The sequence below is a fragment of the Saccopteryx bilineata genome, chromosome 2, assembly GCF_036850765.1.
Source record: "Saccopteryx bilineata isolate mSacBil1 chromosome 2, mSacBil1_pri_phased_curated, whole genome shotgun sequence".
NCBI lineage: Eukaryota > Metazoa > Chordata > Mammalia > Chiroptera > Emballonuridae > Saccopteryx > Saccopteryx bilineata.
In genome coordinates, this window is record NC_089491.1 from 175,497,577 (window position 1) to 175,518,919 (window position 21,343).

At 51.0% G+C, this 21,343-nt stretch overlaps 1 protein-coding gene and 1 pseudogene across 2 annotated transcripts in view; one reads left to right on the forward strand and one right to left on the reverse strand.

Annotated features, from left to right (window-relative positions):
* Nucleotides 1-486: 486 nt before the first annotated feature.
* On the reverse strand, nucleotides 487-590 carry LOC136327792 (small nucleolar RNA U3; annotated as a pseudogene).
* Nucleotides 591-11,920: 11,330 nt separating this feature from the next.
* Nucleotides 11,921-21,343, forward strand: part of WNT5B (Wnt family member 5B) — a 166,254-nt gene continuing 156,831 nt past the window's right edge. For both annotated transcript variants that reach the window (XR_010729187.1, XM_066258709.1), the window contains exon 1: nucleotides 11,921-12,406. Coding sequence is in view for 1 of the 2 variants with exons in the window: in XM_066258709.1 (XP_066114806.1) it covers nucleotides 12,401-12,406 (6 nt within the window). In the remaining variant the exon portion in view is untranslated. The remainder of the gene's footprint in view (nucleotides 12,407-21,343) is intronic.

Sequence of the window (21,343 nt, forward strand, 5' to 3'; positions counted from 1 at the left end):
ACACTACAAAAATAGTACAGAGAGGTCCCCTTCATCCAGTTTCTGCCAACAGCCACATCTTACATAACAAATCAAAACCAGAACCTGACATGGTGCGATCTAGACACCTTACTCATATTTCACCAGTTTATTCAGTGTGTGTGTTGGGGTGGGGGGACATCTATGCTATTTTATCACGTGTAGGTTCTTGTCAACCAAGATACAGAATTGTTCCACTGCCACAAAGTTGCCCCTGGTGCTACCCTTAATAGCCACACTCATTCTCCCCCTTCCCACCTCATCTCTAACCCCTGACAACCACTAATCTATTCTCCCTCTTTATAATTTTGTCATTTCAAGACTGTTAAATAATTGCAACCAGCCTGACCAGGTGGTGGCACAGTGGATAGAGCATTGGACTGGGATACAGAGGACCCAGGTTCGAGACCCCGAGACCGCCAGCTTGAGCGTGGGCTCATCTGGTTTGGGCAAAGCTCACCAGCTTGGACCCAAGGTCGCTGGCTCAAGCAAGGGGTTACTCGGTCTGCTGAAGGCCCATGGTCAAGGCACATATGACAAACTATAGAAATGATCCCTGAAAGTATAGTCTTAAGGCACATATGAGAAAGCAATTGATGAACAACTAAGGTGTCACAACGAAAAATTGATGATTGATGCTTCTCATCTCTCTCCATTCCTGTCTGTCTGTCCCAATCTATCCCTCTCTCTGACTCTATCTCTAAAAAAAAAAAAAAATTGGAATCAGGCAGTATGTCATCTTTGAGACTGTCTTTTCTCAACAGAATGTCTGAGATCCATTAATATTGATGCATGAATCAATAGTTGTTGCCCTGGCCGGTTGGCTCAGCGGTAGAGCGTTGGCCTGGCGTGCGGGGAACCCAGGTTCGATTCCCGGCCAGGGCACATAGGAGAAGCGCCCATTTGCTTCTCCACCCCCACCCCCTCCTTCCTCTCTGTCTCTCTCTTCCCCTCCCGCAGCCAAGGCTCCATTGGAGCAAAGATGGCCCGGGCGCTGGGGATGGTTCCTTGGCCTCTGCCCCAGGTGCTAGAGTGGCTCTGGTCGTGGCAGAGCGACGCCCCGGGGGGGCAGAGCATCGCCTCCTGGTGGGCAGAGTGTCGCCCCTGGTGGGCGTGCCAGGTGAATCCCGGTGGGGCGCATGCGGGAGTCAGTCTGACTGTCTCTCCCCGTTTCCAGCTTCAGAAAAGTACAAAAAAGGAAGAAAAAAAAATAGTTGTTGGTTCCTTTTTATTGCTGAGTATACTCTATACCACAATTTGTTTAAATATTCACCTGTTGTTTCCAATTTTGGGCTATTACAAATAAAAATTCTGGCCCTGGCCGGTTGGCTCAGTGGTAGAGCATCCACCTGGCATGTGGAACTCCCAGGTTCAATTTCCAGTCAGGGCACACAGGAGAGGCGACCATCTGCTTCTCCTACCCCTCCCCTTTTCTCTCTCTCTTTGTCTCCCACAGCCATGGCTCAATTGATTCAAGTATGTTGGCCCCAGGCACTGAGGATGGCTCTGTGGAGCTAAGGTACTAAAAATAGCTCTGTTGTGAGGATGGCCCCAGATGGGCAGTGCACTGGCGTCAGACAGTGGTTGCCGGGTGGATCCCAATCAAGGCGCATGCGGGAGTCTGTCTCTACATCTCCTATCCTCTCACTTAAAAATAAAAAATAAATAAAATAAAGCTACTATGAAAAGTGGTGCACAAGTATTTGTGTGAACCTAAGTTTTCATTTCTCTGGAATAAATGCCCAGGTGTGCGATTACTGGATTGAATGGTAGGTATATGTTTAATCTCTAAAGAAATTGCCAAACTAATTTCCAGCATGGCTGTATCATTCTACATTCCCATGGCAAGGTAGGAGAGATCCAGTTTCTCCACATCCTTGTCAGCATTTGGTATTGTCACTATTTGCATTTTAGCTGTTTTAATACATGTATAGTAATATCTTATTGTGGTTTTTAACCTGCATTTCCCTAGTGGTTAACAATAAACATTAATTTTTGTATCAAGTGTGAAGTTTAGGTTGAACTTCATATTTTTAATCTATGGATATCCAATTGCTGCAGCTCCATTTATGGAAAAAACTATTTTTGTTTAATGGAATTGTTTTCGCACTCCTGGAAAATATCAGCTGGGCATACTTGTGATGGTCTGTTTCTGGGTTTTCTGCTTTGTACCATTTATCTGTCTGTCCCTCCACTAAGACCATACTGCCTTGAATACTCTAACTATAGGTTTATAGTTGTGAGTCTACAAAACGCAGTTTATTCGTGTGTTATTATTTATTAATTTTTCTATTATTTTCCATATAAACAACTGTGATGCTACTTTTTCCCCACCCTGTATAGTAAGTTTTCACATCAAGCACAATAATTCCTCTCACTTTATTCTTCCAAACTGAGTAGATTTTAAGACAATGTTCCTCCTAGACTTCATTCTAGGTTGAGACAAGCACAGGAAACTTAAACAAAAATTGAATGATTTGGGAAATTCTTTTAGGAACCTGAGAAAAGGTCCCCCCCCCCCCATATACAAAAATGGATAAGCACATTCTTTTTTTCTGTTTATCTTCTTATGGTTAAATATGTATGACATGAATTTACCATTTTAACCATTTTTAAGTGTACAGTTCAGTAGTATATTTACACTGTTGTGCAACTATTAATTTCCAGAACTTTTTCATCCTTCCTGACCGACACACCCATTGAACAGTGAATGCCCACTCCCTCCCTCCAGCCCTGGCAACCACTGCTCTGCTTTCTGTTTCTGTGAGTTTTACTTATCCTCATACAAGTGGAATCATTCAATATTTCGCCTTTTGTGTCGGGCTTATTTCACCGAGCAAAATGTCTTCTAGTTCCACTATGCTATAGCTTGTGTCAGAATTTCATTTCTTTTTAAGGCTTAATATCATGTCCTTGTATGTTGATGCTGCATTTTGTTTACCACTCATCAATTGACATTTGAGTTGTTCCTTTTTATTGGAATAATGCTGCTATGAACATGGATCCCTATTCTTAGTTCTTTGGGGCATGCACCTAGAGTGGACCGTTCTCTCTTATGCCAGACTCTGGATTCACTTGTATCAAGACCCCAGGGGCCATCAGCAAGTGGGTCCATTTGGCCACAAGGGGGCGCTCCCCACCAGGGATCTCATAGTATCTTTGTCTTTCTTTGCAGCCTCTAGGTTGGTAGAGGTGAGAAAAGAAGCAGTTAAGACTAAACTGAAAGCCATAGCAGCCCTTTCATGCTCCTAGAGGCCTTTTCTCATGGGTTTGACCCATTCACAGCCTGAGCAGACATCAGGGTTCTTGTTCCCTGGAGTTCTAAGAACCATCTCAAAATTGCTTTATTAAAAGCAATGTAACTCTGGCCTCAGGAGTAAGAGATAGAGGTAAGAATCAAAGAATTGCCCTGCCCTGAATTCTTAGTTTGGGGAGAGTTGGTTTCCTGCCTCACTGTGAACTTGAACGGTTTACATATTTAAAAAAAAAAAAAAAAGGATGTTATTTTCCACATTTCTCTCAAGTTCTGCAGCCCAACTCCTCCTCTCCATTATTTATGGAGTTAGGGCCAGAGTGGACTCCCATCTCTGACTAACTGTAGGGAGGTAAGATGGATGTGGTGATTTGGGACAGAGAGTTCGGCCTGACCAGCAGCAGGGCTGCTCCTCACTGTCTCTGCACATGGGCTTTTCTAAACTGGTGTGAAGGCAGCCCCCAAAATTGTGGGTAGGTTTCTTGACCTCACTGGGGCTCCATTTTCTTCTCATCTGTAAAATAGGAAGATAGTTGTGCTGACCTCATAGAGTTGATGTGAGGGTTAAATCCCTTAGCACATCGTAAGCACTCAATTAGAACTGGTTGGTATCATTATTAGTGTCCTGATGTTATTATCATTGTACTGGAGAAGTTAGTCCTGAATTGAGGCGGGCACCCTTCCACATACCTCCTCACGCCGCATGCCAATATAATCTCTATATAAGCTAACACTTATATGGTACAGTGCAATTGATAAAGCATCCTCATTTAATTACCATGGAAACTGAAATCCAAAAGTCCTTCCTAAGGGCTGGACTCCAGGATCTGTGCCACCAAAACAGTGGCTCTATCGCTGGATTCTGCTAGAGAAGGTGCTTCATAGAACTCTGCCAGCCCCACCACAGCCACCAGGCCTGGGCCCCAGGGTGACAGGTCCTGGAACTCCCAGAAGGGCTGCTCAACAGTAAGCAGAGGGGATGAGGTGGCTGGGCCAGGTTTGGAAAAAGATAGATATCTCTTTCCTCTTACCCAAGTTGGGAACAGGACCAGAGGAAGTCCCTTCACCTCCTTACTTCTGTCTCTCAGCTGCCCCCCCAGCATAGAAGAGGCCAAAAGGGGAGCTGCAGAAACAGCCATCAGGTAAGTGGTTCCCCAGTTGATGGAGCAGCTCCAGTGTGAGAACTCAGTAGACAGAAAGGAGAGCACAGCCAGGATCCACGTTTATACCTGTGCGTTCTGCTACTATAATAAAATCATCCTTTATTGTTACCAGTCACCAGTCACTCCCTGGCCTCGCTGAGACTGGAAATAAAGTCACAGTTGGGGTTGGGGTGTGAGCGGGGCGCTGGTGCTGATGTGTGGGGGAAGACCCCCCCACCCTCTCGGCAGCACGGGCCTGGAACCTGCTCCTCAGCAGCGGTGGCACCACAGACCTGGGGCCTCCCTGTCAACACCCTCCCTCGCTAGGTTACTCTCTCCCCTCTTCTGGCCTCTCAGACAAGGACAAGGCTGAGATGACACCCTTTGCTTCAAACAGGGGTGAAGCTCGGCCCTTGCCCCTCTAGCCTGGGGTGCCTGGGTGAGTCAGCCCCCTGCACTCCCACTGGCTGTCCTCTCCTGCACCACCTCGGACAGCCAATGTCCCTGCTCTGGAAATCTCTCTCCTACTTCCAGCAGCTTGTGGACAGCCACTCCCCAGAGACAAACTCCTCTTCCTCTCCTCATCCCGGCGCCGTGCGCACCCGTGGAAGGCTCTCGGGCCCTTGCTTGGACCTAAGTGAATACGTGCTCTGTGGTTGAAACAAGCGAGCACCTTCTGTCTGCCTGCGTCACTGTCATCAGCCAGCATGGCCAGGAGGGTTCTCTAAGTGCAAAGGGAGAAGGTTTTAAAGTACTGGTTGTGACCAGATTTATTCTGATCCTTTAATTATTAGAATGAAGGCATTTTTAAACATAAACTCAGAACCTCCCAGGAAGGAAAAATCCTGAGGACTGGGAACAGGTTTTCATTACTTGGGCCTTCACTGTCAGCTACTGGAGCCCCCGTCCCTGTAACTGACTTCACACCCAGAAGCACTGAAATTAAGGAAGCCAAGCAAGCAGCTCCTGGCCTCCTGCCCCTGGCTAAGATGGTGGAGAGCCCCTGCCAGGACACCTTAGGGAGTAGACTGGAGGCAGGCAGCTGCCTGGGTGGTAAGATCTAACGACTGGGAAGGCTCTATCAGCTTCCCCACTGATGCCAGTGCCCCGAGATCTCCCCTCCACCCAGAGGCCGCGGTGCCTGGAATTCTACTATGGAGGATCATCTGCTGTGGGTCTGGTACCTTTTCTGTTTCCAGAAATTCCTGCTTAAAACATAGCACAGATGGCAGCCTAGGAATGAAATGCAGGTGGGGATTCAGGTATGGTTCCCAGGCTGCAGGAAAGGCAGAGAGAAAGTTGGCAGGGGAGGTAGGAGTGTGGGCATAAGACAGATCTGCACCTCATGCCTGAGGGTGAGGCCCCAGGTGCCTGTCCCTCGCAGTTAGTCAACTCTTTTCCTGTTCTCCCCTTCTCTGTTTCCCTCCCATCTACTCAGGTTTGGGAAATTTAAGTCAGCACCTCCAGCACACTACCAAGGATATAAAAGCAAAAGGTAGTTTTCTGTTCATTCTTCTCCAAGCACCGAAGGTGTTTAAGGCCCATATTTGAATCTGGAAAGGAAAGGAAATACTGATTGTAATTTCAGTCACTTTGTTAATTGTCTTTCTCTATCTCACTGTCCTTATGGCCAGTATATAAAATCTCAAGAAGGACTTCTAAGAAGGGAGAAATGTTAGAATCTAATTAACATTGTAGCTGATTGCTATTTTCTGATTCATTCTTTATCGATCAAAATATTTAAGAACCTCAAGGATCAACGCAGGATGCTAGTTAGTTACGTATGAGAACCCGGATGCTTGCATAACTGTAGAGAATGAAAAATTCAGAGGACAAGGGAGGCTGTTGGGCTAAGTGCTCTAAATTTAATATTCTAAATGTTTAACAATTTTTCTTTATAATGACACATTCTTACTTGTCACTGTTTGCCTCTTGTGGTACAGACATTTTTCCACAAGCCAAAACAACCACTTCGGATGGGAAACTGCCTAGCAAAGCGTCCTAACTTGGAGGGCAGAATACAGAAGTTTATAAATGCTTTCAATGGTAATTACAGGCCAGAACACAAACCCTTACTTACCTTGAGATGTTTGGATTAACTGTGGATTTCCTTTATCATCCTCATTAGTACCACTGAGCAAAAAAGTTAACTCTCAAACACAATGGAGAATTCTGAGCAGAACCCAGGGCCCAGTCTTATTCAGGCTGAGCTCACGCACCTGGTCCTTGCCAAGGCCACGATGGGAAGGAACCAGCTGGTGAAAAACCAGGCAGATTCTGGCTCTACCCACATTTCTTTCCTCCCACCTCCATCGCAATATAGCCTGAGGAGACTTAACTGGTACATTTTGTGGGGCTTCCAGGGGCTTCCGGGAGGGCCCCAGCCTTCTCCAGCTTTACATTGTACATTTCAGCGAGGGCCTCTCCCCCCTAGAGGGGTACTGGACCTTTGTGACCTCGTGGCCTGGTTTTGAACTGGGCTGAGCATCAGAATCACCTGGAGGACCTTAACAGTCACAGACCACAGCCATGCATGTTTAGAAGGCCTGAGGTACAGCCTGGGAATCTTTGTTTTTAACATTTTCTCCTGGGAGATTCTGATAAAGCAGCAAATAACCCATAAGTGCCCTAGGAAGCCTCCCAGGAATCTATTTTGGATCAAATGACCTTGAGATGGCCTCCAGCCATGCGACACAAGGGTGTCTGTCACCCCTGTGGTACTTTAGTGCCCCTCAGTTCAAATGCTTGTCCCCTCTCCCCTACCCTCCCTCCCTCTCTCTCTCTCATTCTCTCTCTCTCTCTCTCTCTCTTACCCTCTCTCTGTCGTCCACACCAATTCTGGGGAGGAAGGAGGAAGGGGTGCTTCTTGCTCTGGAATGTGAACCCTCACTGAGCTCCTGGCCTCCCTCCTTGCCCAGCCTTTTTGTACCCCTTCTAACAACAACAGGAATTTCTCACCCTCCTCTTTTTTTCTTCTTTTCTCTGCTCCAGGGCTCCCCTATTGTGGAAAGCACATCACTTGACCCGAGAGTCTCCTTCCCTTTCTCCATGGCCCCCTCTCTTCTTAGTTAAACTTGTAGGGCTTACCCGCCCTCCTCCTGCACTGTCTCTTCCGCCTCGACCCCTGGCCGCTGGCTCTCAGTGTTATCAGCTCACTCCACTGAAATGCCTCTCCAGCCACCCTAACCTCTGACCTTCTTTCCAGTTCTTTATTTCTTGCTGTCAACACTTGAATGCTCCCATTGATACTGAAACAAAATGTATATGGAGTCAAATCCATTGTCTTCCACCCACACATCCATCTTCCTCAATTTCCCCCTAGACTCAATCACAGATTCATTTAGTGAGGACACTGCAGTCCGAAGAGGGGAGGTGACCTGCCCAAGGTCAAGAGCCCCTTGAGAAGAGAAGGGAGGAAGCCCAGGCCTCCATCCTCTGTCCTGACAGCCATGAGCTGCCAGAGTTTCTGCATGGGGTGTGTGTGTGCAGACACTAGCCCTGTCCTTTGTTTAGTTCCATTCACTTGTACTCTGGGCCACCCTGAAAGCAGAGCTCTTGGGGGTGGTGCCCTGTCTTTGCTTCCTTTGTAATGTCCCTCAGCACAGAATACATGGAAGGACTTCAGTCCAAGTTGAGAAGGGGAAGAGGATGGATATGTTAGAGTCTAAAGAGGATGTTAGAGTCCAATGGGACGCAGCACTCAGTGTGGCCTGCAGTTCCAAATAGCACCTTGTTTTGTAGTCAAGCACTGGAGCAGCTTACTGACAGGACCACAGCCATCAGACTGCCCATTTCCTCTTCACTGGACCTTGACAAGTGATGCTGACAGGATGACGAGACTTCCCATCCAGTCCACCAGGACTCTGTGTTGCCAGTGTTTATTGAAACCTTCCACTGCTTCATGCTGGATGTTTGTAAAACAGTAATTCACCCAAGGAACTCTTTAGGATTCTATCTTCTCTTAGGAGAAAAAAATGGGGTTAAAATCCAGGAGTTCAAGGACTGAGAGTAACATCAGACTGCCTAACTGGAACACCAGGTCATGTCTATTTAATAATAATATTGTTGTTGATATTTATTGAGTACATACTATATGGAAGATGTGGTTCTTGGTTCTTTATCTGCACTATCCAATCTAATTTTCACATTCCCATGAGAAATACCACTGTCTTTCAGGTGAGGAAACTGAGCCTTAGGGAGATCAGTGTCTGTCCCAGGGTCACTAAGGTAGCAAGTCTGGATCCCCCAGGCCTGCCTGCTCAGTGACCACACTAGACCTCCCCTGCCGATGCAGACAGCAGTGGTCTCTCTTCTGGGCAGAACTGGTCAGAGGAGCGATCTCTGAGTGAGATGAGGAGGACCATTCTCATTGGATGTATCTCAATGAAGATGAAAATGTAAAAGCAATTCATGAACTGGTCAGTTCTCTGCACACATCAGGGTTGAGATTGTCAATAGTTTAGCCCTTCTTCTGCCTTTATACAAACTCGTTCAGCTGCTGGGTTCTTGGTGCGAACATGCTTCCCTATAAGTGACTGGCAGTTTCCTTCTTATCAACCCTGTGCCTTTGGCTCTTAGAATTCCCCTTGTCCAGATGTCCCAAACTGTCTCTGCCATTGTAAACCTGTGGGGGTAATCTGTGGACAGTGCTTAAATATTTGGGTCAGAATCTTCCAGTTTGTTAAGCGCTCGTTTTTAGAAAAACATCTAGATAATAAGCACAAAGGGAACACGGAATAACACAGACAATAGAAGTCAAGTGTCTGTTGGGATAAAAGATGACTAGTTTTATCTCTCTGTCTTGATCCAGACTTCAAAGGCTCATCAGGTTGATTTCCCCCAAGAAATCTCCTGCACATACCAAATAACCCCCTTTGAAAGGGGCTGGAGGAGCTGACTGGGGCAGGACGGAGGATTGATTTTCCTCTGGCTGCCAGCAGCAGGAGGAACAGCAGTGCCACCTGCAGCTCTTCCTCCTGGTGTTGGGCTCAGAAGGGGAAGAATTGCCCTAAAAATGCACAGCCCAGGGTAGGAGGGCAGCCTTAAATGTACCCCACAGGAAGACCACAGGGCGCTAAGGAAATGGAAGAGGCTGGCTTCTCTCTGACTCTTTCTGACAAGATTTTTATTAGACATTCTGGCTTGGAACAGACCTCTGAGTGTGGCTGGTGGCCTGGGAGGACATGACTAAGATGGGGGAAACAATGAATCCAATAAACAGAGCAGGAATCATTACAAATTTCCATAGGTCCAAGTATGTGTGTGTGTTTTTTTTTCTTTGTTCATTTCAACCACAAATGCCAAGTTGGGATACATTATTCAGGGGAGAAGGCAAGAGACCCCACCCAGCAATCACAGACAAAACATGGTGAGTGCTCTCTCATTCACCAGCAGCTCAGTGACTCACGCAATGGGGTGCTCACCACTTCCCTTGGGAAGCTGACCCAGGGTTCCTCACTCAACTGTTTTCCCAGCTACTGAACCGCAAGCTGGGGGCACTGCAGCTTCCCTTCCTGGGCCACAAGTTCTGACTCATCTTGGATAGAGATGGTGGGAGGCGCAGGCCTACGTGTGGGACATTATGTGGGACATTCAGCTGGGGTTGCTGTCAGCTGCTCTCCTCCTGGGTTGTCAGCTGGAGACCATGCAAAGTTGGCTCTTCTTGTGCTCATTCTAGGCCTCAAATGAGAAAACTGTCCCCTATCTCGACCCTATTCCTTTAGACTGGGATCTGGTCTCAGTCATCTCTGTGTGCTTACAACTCTATAGTGTATGTGGAAGTGAATCTTCAAATTCTCTCAGGTCGCATTCCAGAAAGATCCTCTTGGACAGGCCTTTCCTTGACTTTTTGCAAAGACTCTAACCTCAAAACCCACACTTTATTCTGAGAGGACCTGAGAGTACTTTTAATTTGACAAAATGGATTCGAAGCCTTTATGCCTGCTTTAGACCAAGCTCTTCTTTCTTTCCCATCTGTCCCCAGAGATAAAGCCTTGGACAAGACCCCCTGGATGAAAGTAGGCCCTTTCAGCTCCCATGGCAATTATAGACCATTCATTTAAGGTTGCTGGATCTGGTCTCATAAACCCCATTCACCATGGGGTGAGAAGTCGTAACACCCCTCTGGCCCAAGCCAGCACAATTCCAAGGAAGTTTTTCCCTCTAATTAGTCTGGTATTTGCTAAAACAGCTCTTAGTTTTCTTATTGTAAAAACCGGGGGACAATAGCTCCTTATTGCCAACCCAATGTGGTGGCCTCCTGGTACCTCTTTTCCTCACTCTCCCTGTGGCCCCTTTCCCCGCTGAAAGAGGAAGGCTGTTGTTTTGTTTAGTTACCAATTAAGACAAAACTTAAAATCATTTCTATTTTTTTTTCCCCCCTGTACTGCATTCAAAGGCAATTTCTTTAGCTGGGCAGCCTCCTACTCACTAGGGAAAGAGATGGGTTTCAAACTGTAAAAGAAAATGCAGTTGGAGGGCAGGGGCCTCTAACAGTGCTGGCTGCTCCTGGTTGATGCCCTGTCACCAGAGTCTGGAACAGGGTCCAGGAGCTGGGGTCCCATGGGACCTTGGCTAATTTCCTGCTGGGAAGTTATATGGGTGTTATGAGGCAACCACTAACAGGACTTGGTTACCTCTATAAAAGTATTTAAACTTTGGTCTGAGCTGAAGCTAAAAATTGGATTCTAGTGATGTTTTCAGGCCACTAACTCCCTTTAGTGACCATGGACTGATGGTGTCATTTTTTCTGTGCCTTAGTTTCCTCATAAAAAGTCAGGTAATTCAACCTTAAAGCTGTCGCATAAGTGATGATAGCACACACTGCAAACGTTTTTCCTGGCGGTCCCCCTTCTTGTTCCCACCAAATTTCCTGTCCCAGACACCTTCTCTGTGCTGGGTGCTGTAGGGAAACGTCCAGGGCCAGAGAGGAATGACTTGGGTTGGTAAGGCGGAAATAACAGATCACTCTGCAGCTTTGGGGGGATTCATAGGAGAATAAAGCGCGTGCAAGAGTTTGATGTAATTTCTTTCCCCTCTCAGAGCCCCCAGCTCCGCATCCCCTGCGGCGGGTGCTCTTGGCCGGAGCGCTGGGTGCCCGCGGGGGCTGCTGGCCCGGGGAGTGACAGCGGTCCGCTCTGGGCACCAGGTCGGGTTCCGGGAGCAGGAAGCGGTGGGTGCGCTGGGCCGGGGAGGGGGCTGGGCGGTGGGCCTCGGAGGCGGAGGCTCCCGGTCTGCACCCCCTTCAAGGCCCAGGCTGTTACGCGGAGAGGCTGGGATAGAAAGAAGTCGTGTCCACTCGAGCGGCGGGGCAGGTGCGGAGGTCACAGTCCCAGTGCCTGGGAGGAGCCCCGGGAGGGGGCTCGCGGGCTCGCGGGTGGGAAGGAGTGAGCCAGGGCCGCGCCGCGGCGGGCGCGAGGAGGCGGCGCGGGGGCGGGGCGGGGGCGGAGGCGGCGGGGCCCGAGATCTGCTGTCCCGGCGCCCGCCCTGCACTCCCCGCCGAGCTGCGGCCGCGCCGACTTGGGCCGAAACTTCTTGGGGTCCCGCGTTCCGGAGTAGAGCGCGCAGTCCAGCGACGACCGACGGTGGGGCTCGAGCTGGGCGCTCAAAGCCTGGGGTCTCCCTCCGCGTGGTGCGGGATCCACAACCGACTTCCCTGCCAGTCGAACGCGGGGTCCCGGGCGCCAAGCAGGGAGCCCTCCCAGAGGCACGAGCGAGCGCGAACTCCCAGGGCCGCGGCCATCCGGGCCCGGCAACGCGCCGCCTGCGGAAGCTGCCCCAGCACCGGGGTCCGGCAGACGCCTGGCGGGACCCCCGGAGGCGAACACGCACGGCCGCGGATGCAGAGTCCGGTGCGGCGGACCGCGCCCTGAGAGGAGCGACCCCGGCCCCCGCCGCGCCTGGGCTCCCGCTCGCCGCGGCGCCTGGCCGACCTAGAGCAGCCGTCGCTGGAGGAGCCGGAGCCCTCGAGCTTGACGAGCGGCGGGACATGCAGGTAAGCGCTGGCTGCCCGCTGCGGGAAAGGAGCGCTCGCGGTTTGCCGCCGCCCCAGCCCCCGGCCTCGCCGCCCGGAGATACCGCTGCTCGGCTCCCGCCTCCGAAACTTCCTAACGCTGCCGGGTTCCCGCCCCCTCGGTGGCCGCGGGCCCGCCGTGTCTGGGCGCCGCGCGGGGACGAGCGCGTCCGGGAGCGGGGCCCTGCCCTCCGCAGGCGACCTGGTGGAGCTGGCTGGGAGCGGGTCTGCGGCGCCGGCCGAGCCCCGTCTGATGGGGGCGGGGAGCGCGGAAAGGGAAGAGGCTCCCCCGCTCCCGGACGCGAACAAAGCTGGGGCCGTTTGCCGCCTGCAGCCAGTGTGCGGCGCGGGGCGCAGGCCGCCGGGGCGCCTTCCCCGGCTCCTCGGGCGCTTGCGGCTCTGGGTCCCCGAGTGTTGGGCGTCCGAGGAGGTGGCGGAGGAGGTGCCGCCCTCTGGCGTGCGCAGGGACCCCCCCCCCCCCCGGCCCTGCGGGCACCGGTCGGAGAACCGTGAGCCCCTCGGACCTCCTCGCTCACTTTTCCTGGCGTGGTCGGGCCCAGCTGGTATGCTCTGCTCGAGGTCCGCGCCCGCATCAGGCAGATTGGGCGAGGACTACATCTGGATTATTTTAGCTCCTGGAGCAGTGTTAGTTTGATGCCTGAATTCCTGCTTGAGCCCGGAGCAGGTCAAGCCCTGAGCGGTGGTCTGAGGTTTCCGTTTTCTTTCATTGCCCCTCCGCTGCTTACTCTCATTTATCCGTGCCTCAGATGGGGGAAATGACCGTCTTTGGTGGATCCTCATGCATATTTGGCCATGTACTTAAGTAAGAGCCAGATTTCCTAGATGTCTTCATACTCAAATCGCCGTGAGAGATCAGTTTGCTTGAAGCATGATTGGTTCTGTTTACAGAAAGGAAAGCTGAGGTTGTTTAGCGGAGGTGGGGTGGAGGAGAGGTCGAGATCTGAATTGGGTAGGCTTGCTCTACATGACACACCTGGCCAGGTTGGCAACAACTTTCACTTACTACAACCGTGGGCAGAGTTTCAGCCTGGTACCTGGAGGAGAAAGGCTCAGGATCATGTTGCCAATCCCCTGAACTGCTGTAGTTACCTAGAATATTACCACTTGACAGAACTGTGATGGGACCACTGTGTTATGCCATCAGTGTGGGTGTAAAAGCCTTTGGGTCAGTGGAGCAGGGTCACACTCCCAGTCAGATATCAGCACTTGAGCACGCACATGGGTGGAAGCTTAGGAGGACCTTCTTTATAGCTGGCCCTGAGGCGACACAGGGCGCCAGGAACAGTGGGCACACCCTCAGAAAGCCTGAGGATTCTTTCCTGGTGCCAGCTGCTCCTGCTGCTGTGTGATTCACCTGTGGGGTTATTGTATCAAAGGCCAGACTGTCAGTCTCAGGCATGGGCGAGTGGGTGCCACCCGAGGTTGTTCCCTGTCTGGGCACACACACACACAAACATAAGTCCAGGCAAACACACCACCTATGAGAGGTGGAAGGCTGAGTGATTTTTCTCCATTTCAAAATAGTGCTTATTGTCTCTGTGACACAAAAAGTCTGTAGTTAGTTATAAATGGCAAGAAGACTTGTGTCTCCTCCAAAGAAGGGTCAATGCTGAGATCCCTGTGCAGCTGTGAGAGGAGTGAGGCGCTGGGCTCTCCATGCTGCTGTTGGGCCAGGAGCACAGGGAAGGGGGCTGGCTCAAAGCCAGGCCTCCCACTACAGGGCCCGGCAGGAGCGGACACCAGGAGAGAAGGGAGTGGAGCAAAGGAACGTTAAGGGACAATATATGGATAATAGCTAAGGGCATCCAGGAGTAACAGTTCCCCTTCTTTTGCTAAAAAAAATCAGACAGAAGGCCTGTGACACAGGGTGGGGTCTGCTTGCCAGGAACCAGCTTTGGAGAAGCTTGCTGGCCCTTTACATCTGTGGCTCTCCTACTTCCCCAGGCTCTGATTTCTTCCGTATTGGGGTATAAATATGTGAGGGAGGGAGGGTGTGTGTGTGTGTGTATGTGTGTGTGTGTGTGTGTGTGTGTGTGTCTAGGTGTTTGCTCAGCAAGTCTGAAAACAGCCCTCTCTTTAAGACATTTGGTAGTTGTACTATCTCCAAGGGTGTCTTTGGCTTGAAACAAACCTTTTCTAAAAAATTTTCTATCCCAAAAATTTAAGTTAGAGGGATATTGCCAAACTGCTGGGAGCCATATGTTGTAATATGAAAAAACTTGGGGTTGTCTTCACCTGTATATTTCAGCCTCCTCTTGCTCTAGTCACAGCTGAAAGGTTTTTTGTTGTTGTTGCTCTTGTTTGTTTATACTTTTTCAAGAGAGCAGGAAACCAGGCTAGTCTGTTCTAATTTTTACCCCCAAGATAGTTCTGCTGGTTTTTGGATTGCCCCAGCTGGCACCTCTAGCAGGGGAGGAAATTTTTATGTGAAGAGAGAGTTCTTGCCTCCTCTGATATAAAACCAATGTGTCCAAAAAAGCTTTCCTGTTGGCCAGTCGGATTTTCTCTCCCTAGTGCCCTTTCTTGCTGCCTGTATTTATCTCCCTAATCTTCTAAACAAGTCTTTAGACTCCACCTTTGTTCCAGCCCCACACCTGAACAGTCTTTAGAGTTTGTCCATATGGTGGTTGTTTTTGTAACTCTTTCAGGTATCTCAAGATTCATATGAATGATACATAAAAATCCTCCACTGAAGATGGGGGCTCCCCACCCTCACTGAAGGGCATCCGTGGCTGGTTTTCTGTGGAGCATCTTCAAATTGTATCTAGGAGTCCAGAAAAATCCCACAGAGGGTTTGGGAATAAATACTATGATGAAGATGAAAATACCTTATTGTTTTTAATTTGAGCCACTTTTTAAAGTAAAAACCATCTACCCATCTCTGAGGAGCAGCCTGTTCACTGTCCCCTCCTCCTGCCAGCACACTGATGAGCCTGGAAAGCAGACCTGTTGCTGGGGACAGTTCTGGCCCAGCATTCCCTTCAGCAAGAAGAGCAGGTGATGGATTGCCCTGCTCCTACCAGGCCCTCTCCAGGGCAGCTCTGTTGACCTGGCTAAATTTAAACCTCCGCCCCTCCGTCCTACTTCACCTGCTGGCTGGGCCTCTGGCCACTGGGCTGGCCCCTCCTGCAGCGTTTTCTTCTTCTTTGCCCCTGTGGTTGCAGGTGAGCCATTTTGTGCTGCACAAAGCTCCTTCTAGACTTTCTAAAGTGGTCTTTCTTGTCCCTGCTTCTTTACCTATGTGGCTTTCTTTACAACTCTTTTTCCTCCTGGATGATTTGGAACCTGGTTGGTCCTGGAGGCAGACTGTCCCCTGACGCCTGCAAACACTATGCATGAAGTTTCGCCCTGGCCGGTTGGCTCAGCGGTAGAGCGTCGGCCTGGCGTGCAGGAGTCCCGGGTTTGATTCCCAGCCAGGGCACACAGGAGAAGCGCCCATCTGCTTCTCCACCCCTCCCCCTCTCCTTCCTCTCTGTCTCTCTCTTCCCCTCCCGCAGCCGCGGCTCCATTGGAGCAAAGTTGGCCTGGGCGCTGAGGATGGCTCTGTGGCCTCTGCCTCAGGCACTAGAATGGCTCTGGATGCAACAGAGTGACGACCCAGATGGGCAGAGCATCGCCCCCTGGTGGGCATGCCTGTGGATCCTGGTCGGGCGCATGCGGGAGTCTGTCTGACTGCCTCCCCATTTCCAGCTTCGGAAAAATGAAAAGAAAGAAAAAAAAAAAAGAAGTTTCAGGAAACCTGGACCCAGGTTGCAGTGCTGACTGTAATCATTGCTCAGCCCAGGGACCCCTCTGAATAAGTCCAGTACTTAAGGGCACAGGGTATTTTCTTAGAATTTCTTTTTGTATCCCCAAACCCCTAAAGAACCCAACTTGCCCATTTGCCCTTTTTTTTCCCATCATTATATTTTCTTGAGGTTTTGTCTAGTAGGTTTATGGTGGTGGGATGGGGGACAGGAGGGTGGGGAGGGTAATGGTGGGAGGGGGCATATTGTAGCTTCTCTTTGGGGTCTCACTTGTCTCTTCTATAAAGTGAGGCGTTGCATCAGACTGTGGCAGAGGCCCCTTTCAGCTCTCACATTCTGTCGTTTTTAAATAGCTTTAACTGGTTCAGTGTTGGAAATCCCTCTGCTCTAGACCAGGCCCCAGGGGTGGGGAAGCAGCCAATCAAAGGAGGTGCGTTCCCACCAGAGGGGTGTAAAGGTGGAAGGGTGGAGGGTGGAGGGGTTGAGGGTGGAGGGGTAGAAGGGTGGAGGGTGGAGGGGTAGAAGGGTGGAGGGTGGAGGGGTAGAAGGGTGGATGGTGGAGCGGTGGAAGGGTGGAGGGTGGAGGGGTGGAAGGGTGGAGGGTGGAGGGGTAGAAGGATGGAGGGTGGAGGGGTAGAAGGGTGGATGGTGGAGCGGTGGAAGGGTGGAGGGGTGGAAGGGTGGAGGGTGGAGGGGTAGAAGGGTGGATGGTGGAGCGGTGGAAGGGTGGAGGGTGGAGGGGTAGAAGGGTGGAGGGTGGAGGGGTAGAAGGGTGGAGGGTGGAGGGGTAGAAGGGTGGATGGTGGAGCGGTGGAAGGGTGGAGGGAGGAGGGGTTGAGGGTGGAGGGGTAGAAGGGTGGAGGGTGGAGGGGTAGAAGGGTGGAGGGTGGAGGGGTAGAAGGGTGGAGGGTGGAAGGGTGGAGGGGTGGAAGGGTGGAGGGTGGAAGGTAAGAAGGGTGGAGGGTGGAGGGGTGGAAGGGTGGAGGGTGGAAGGGTGGAGGGGTGGAAGGGTGGAAGGGTAGAAGGGTGGAGGGTGGAGGGGTAGAAGGGTGGAGGGTGGAAGGTAAGAAGGGTGGAGGGTGGAGGGGTGGAAGGGTGGAGGGTGGAGGGGTAGAAGGATGGAGGGTGGAGGGGTAGAAGGGTGGATGGTGGAGCGGTGGAAGGGTGGAGGGGTGGAAGGGTGGAGGGTGGAGGGGTAGAAGGGTGGATGGTGGAGGGGTGGAAGGGTGGAGGGTGGAGGGGTAGAAGGGTGGAGGGTGGAGGGGTAGAAGGGTGGAGGGTGGAGGGGTAGAAGGGTGGATGGTGGAGCGGTGGAAGGGTGGAGGGAGGAGGGGTTGAGGGTGGAGGGGTAGAAGGGTGGAGGGTGGAGGGGTAGAAGGGTGGAGGGTGGAGGGGTAGAAGGGTGGAGGGTGGAAGGTAAGAAGGGTGGAGGGTGGAGGGGTAGAAGGGTGGAGGGTGGAGGGGTAGAAGGGTGGAGGGGTAGAAGGGTGGAGGGTGGAGGGGTAGAAGGGTGGATGGTGGAGCGGTGGAAGGGTGGAGGGGTGGAAGGGTGGAGGGTGGAGGGGTAGAAGGGTGGATGGTGGAGCGGTGGAAGGGTGGAGGGTGGAGGGGTAGAAGGGTGGAGGGTGGAGGGGTAGAAGGGTGGAGGGTGGAGGGGTAGAAGGGTGGATGGTGGAGCGGTGGAAGGGTGGAGGGAGGAGGGGTTGAGGGTGGAGGGGTAGAAGGGTGGAGGGTGGAGGGGTAGAAGGGTGGAGGGTGGAGGGGTAGAAGGGTGGAGGGTGGAAGGTAAGAAGGGTGGAGGGTGGAGGGGTAGAAGGGTGGAGGGTGGAGGGGTAGAAGGGTGGAGGGGTAGAAGGGTGGAGGGTGGAGGGGTAGAAGGGTGGATGGTGGAGCGGTGGAAGGGTGGAGGGGTGGAAGGGTGGAGGGTGGAGGGGTAGAAGGGTGGATGGTGGAGCGGTGGAAGGGTGGAGGGTGGAGGGGTAGAAGGGTGGAGGGTGGAGGGGTAGAAGGGTGGAGGGTGGAGGGGTAGAAGGGTGGATGGTGGAGCGGTGGAAGGGTGGAGGGAGGAGGGGTTGAGGGTGGAGGGGTAGAAGGGTGGAGGGTGGAGGGGTAGAAGGGTGGAGGGTGGAGGGGTAGAAGGGTGGAGGGTGGAAGGGTGGAGGGGTGGAAGGGTGGAAGGGTAGAAGGGTGGAGGGTGGAGGGGTAGAAGGGTGGAGGGTGGAGGGGTAGAAGGGTGGAGGGGTAGAAGGGTGGAGGGTGGAGGGGTAGAAGGGTGGAGGGGTAGAAGGGTGGAGGGTGGAGGGGTAGAAGGGTGGAGGGTGGAAGGGTGGAGGGTGGAGGGGTAGAAGGGTGGAGGGTGGAGGGGTATAAGGGTGGAGGGTGGAAGGGTGGAGGGGTGGAGGGGTAGAAGGGTGGAGGGGTGGAAGAGCAGTTCCAGCCCTGCTGCTTTCACAGAGTTACTGTTTCACAAATCATGGTCTTGCAGTTAGGGTTTGTGGTCGAGTTGGAGACTCAGGTTGTGCTCCTGGCTTTGGGCTCCAGCCCAGCAGGGGCCTCTGTGGTTAGCCAGCCTCCCGAGGATTATGATGAGGCTCTGTCTCCAGCTTCGGGTGATTTCAGGGCTGCTGCCTGAGTTGCTGTAGGGGGAGGCACCCAGAGTCATTCCTAAGGGGGGTTCCAGTCCTCCTCTACAGCTTCCTTCAGCCCAGAAATGCTAACCCTTCAAAGGTTAGTCTTGTCTGACTGATTGATAAAGGGTCAGGAGTGGATTTCCTGAGGTCTGGAAAATGATAGCTGGGCTTAAGATAGAAAAGGCAGTGGATTAAAAGTTCTTGGTTTACAAACTGGAGCCCTGAAAGGTCACTTTAGAATGATCTGAATGTTCAGATTTGCTCTGAGTCCTTATGGAGGAGCAAAAAATAGGGTAACAAAGATTTTCTGAAACTAGTGCAAAACTAAGCCTGTTTGCTGCTGAGCTTTACTCTGCCCTCAGAGAGGAGCTGGACTTTGAAGGGACAAATGGAGAGCTTCCCTGAGCCCTTGGTGTGTCACTGCGGAGGTGGCTGCCCTTGAGGCAGCTCCTGCGTCTGAATATGGATTTTTGCACATCCACTCATTTCTCTTCCTTCTCTTCCTAGAGGATACCCAGAGATGAAGGGTGGTTTCTATTGTAGAGGGAGCTTGGAGTACAGTTGAATCCTTTTCCTAAACTCATGTCTAAGATTACATACCTTACCCATAGTCATTGAGAAGTTTCTCCTGGGAAAATTTGAGCAACAAATTTAAAAAAAAAATTTTTTTATTGATCGATTATACAAAGAGAGAGGGAAGAGACAGGTGGAGGAAAGCAAGAAGTATCAACTCATAGTTGCTTCACTTTAGTTGTTCATTGACTGCTTGTTGTATGTGCATTGACCAGGCAAACGCAGGGTCTTGAATGGGCGACCTCAGCGTTCCAGGTCCACGCTCTATCCACTGCACCACCACAGGTCAGGTGAGCAACAGATTCTTAAATACCTCATACAATTCTTGTGTGGGATACAAGATCTGCAATCAAAGTGGTCAAACCTTTAAAGAGATTGTGTATATATAAGTTTTTAACTAGAAAATGTTAAATCACACTCAGAAGCAGAAGCTGGTAATCAGGGGAATGGTTCTAGATTGTACTGTCAGGATAATCCCTGAGACAAGAGGCTATAGAAAGCCAAGACAATGGCTTTAGAGCAGTGGTAGTCAACCTGGTCCCTACCGCCCCCTAGTGGGCATTCCAGCTTTCATGGTGGGCGGTAGCGGAGCAACCAAAGTATAAATAAAAAGATAGATTTAACTATAGTAAGTTGTTTTATAAAGATTTATTCTGCCAAACTTAGCAAAAATTTGACATAAAGTACTTGGTAAGTAATTATTATTATATGCTTTAACTTGCTATAACTCTGCTTTATAAATTTTATAAAGTAAAGTTACTTCCCTACTTTATAAATCACCATTACTGTGGAACCAGTGGGCGGTTAGAAAATTTTACTACTAACAGAGATACAAAAGTGGACGGTAGGTATAAAAAGGTTGACTACCCCTGCTTTAGTGACTAGGGCTTCAGGGTCAGAGGCCTGGTGAGAATCCCAGTGCTTAGTAGCTAGCTGTGTAACCTAAGCCAGGGCAGGTGACCTGACTTCTCGGTGCCTCAGTTTCCTCACTTGTGAAATGGAAATAGTACGTTGACACTCCTCCCATGTGATTGCTGTGAGGTGGGTGGTGGTAAGGTTATAAATAAGTTTGTAAATATATATGTTTGCTCGCTTATAGTTTGCATTGGGTGTGGAAGATAGGCTATAAGCAGGCAGGGTCGTTATAGCCTAAGGCTTGGTTTTAAGAATAAGCCTTTCCCACCCTTGACTGTTGCATGATGTGGGGTGGTGCATTCTCATGAGAAATCCCATTATGCCTCAGATAAGTGACTTTGTATCAGAGACTTCCTGGTTTGTATATTGGATTAAAGGTTTTGATTTCTATACTATAAAATGGGACAGAGGAGCCCATGCTGGAGGAGAGCAGAGAAAGGCCATGTGGAGAAGAGGAAAAGCAGCCAAGATGGCAGAATGCTGAAGGAGAAGCCAATTTGTGCAGTTTGTGAAGAAAGGAGATGGTGCACAGAGGTGAATAAAGCTGGTGAGCTAGAAACCTTTGATTCTAGGAAACTCGGATAAGTCAGTGGCTTTGGGAGCCCTGAATGGAAAGGGAAGTGTTTTCCCACTGTGTGTATTTCTTGCCTTGTATTTCAAGGGTGCATGCTAGGATTAAAGCTAATGGCCCACCAGTTCTTGGCTCCATTGTTTCATTACCGTCTGTCCGGATTAGTGTATGTAAAGCACTAAACCATGTCTGGGACTTATGGCACTATTGCTCTGCATTTAAAGATGTAGGCTGCTTGGCCTAGCGTGCAGAGGACCTGGGTTCAATTCCTGGCCAGGGCACGCAGGAGAAGCACACATTTGCTTCTCCACCCCTCCGCCGCGCCTTCCTCTCTGTCTCTCTCTTCCCCTCCCGCAGCCAAGGCTCCATTGGAGCAAAGATGGCCCAGGCGCTGGGGATGGCTCTGTGGCCTCTGCCTCAGGCGCTAGAGTGGCTCTGCTCGCAACATGGCGACGCCCAGGAT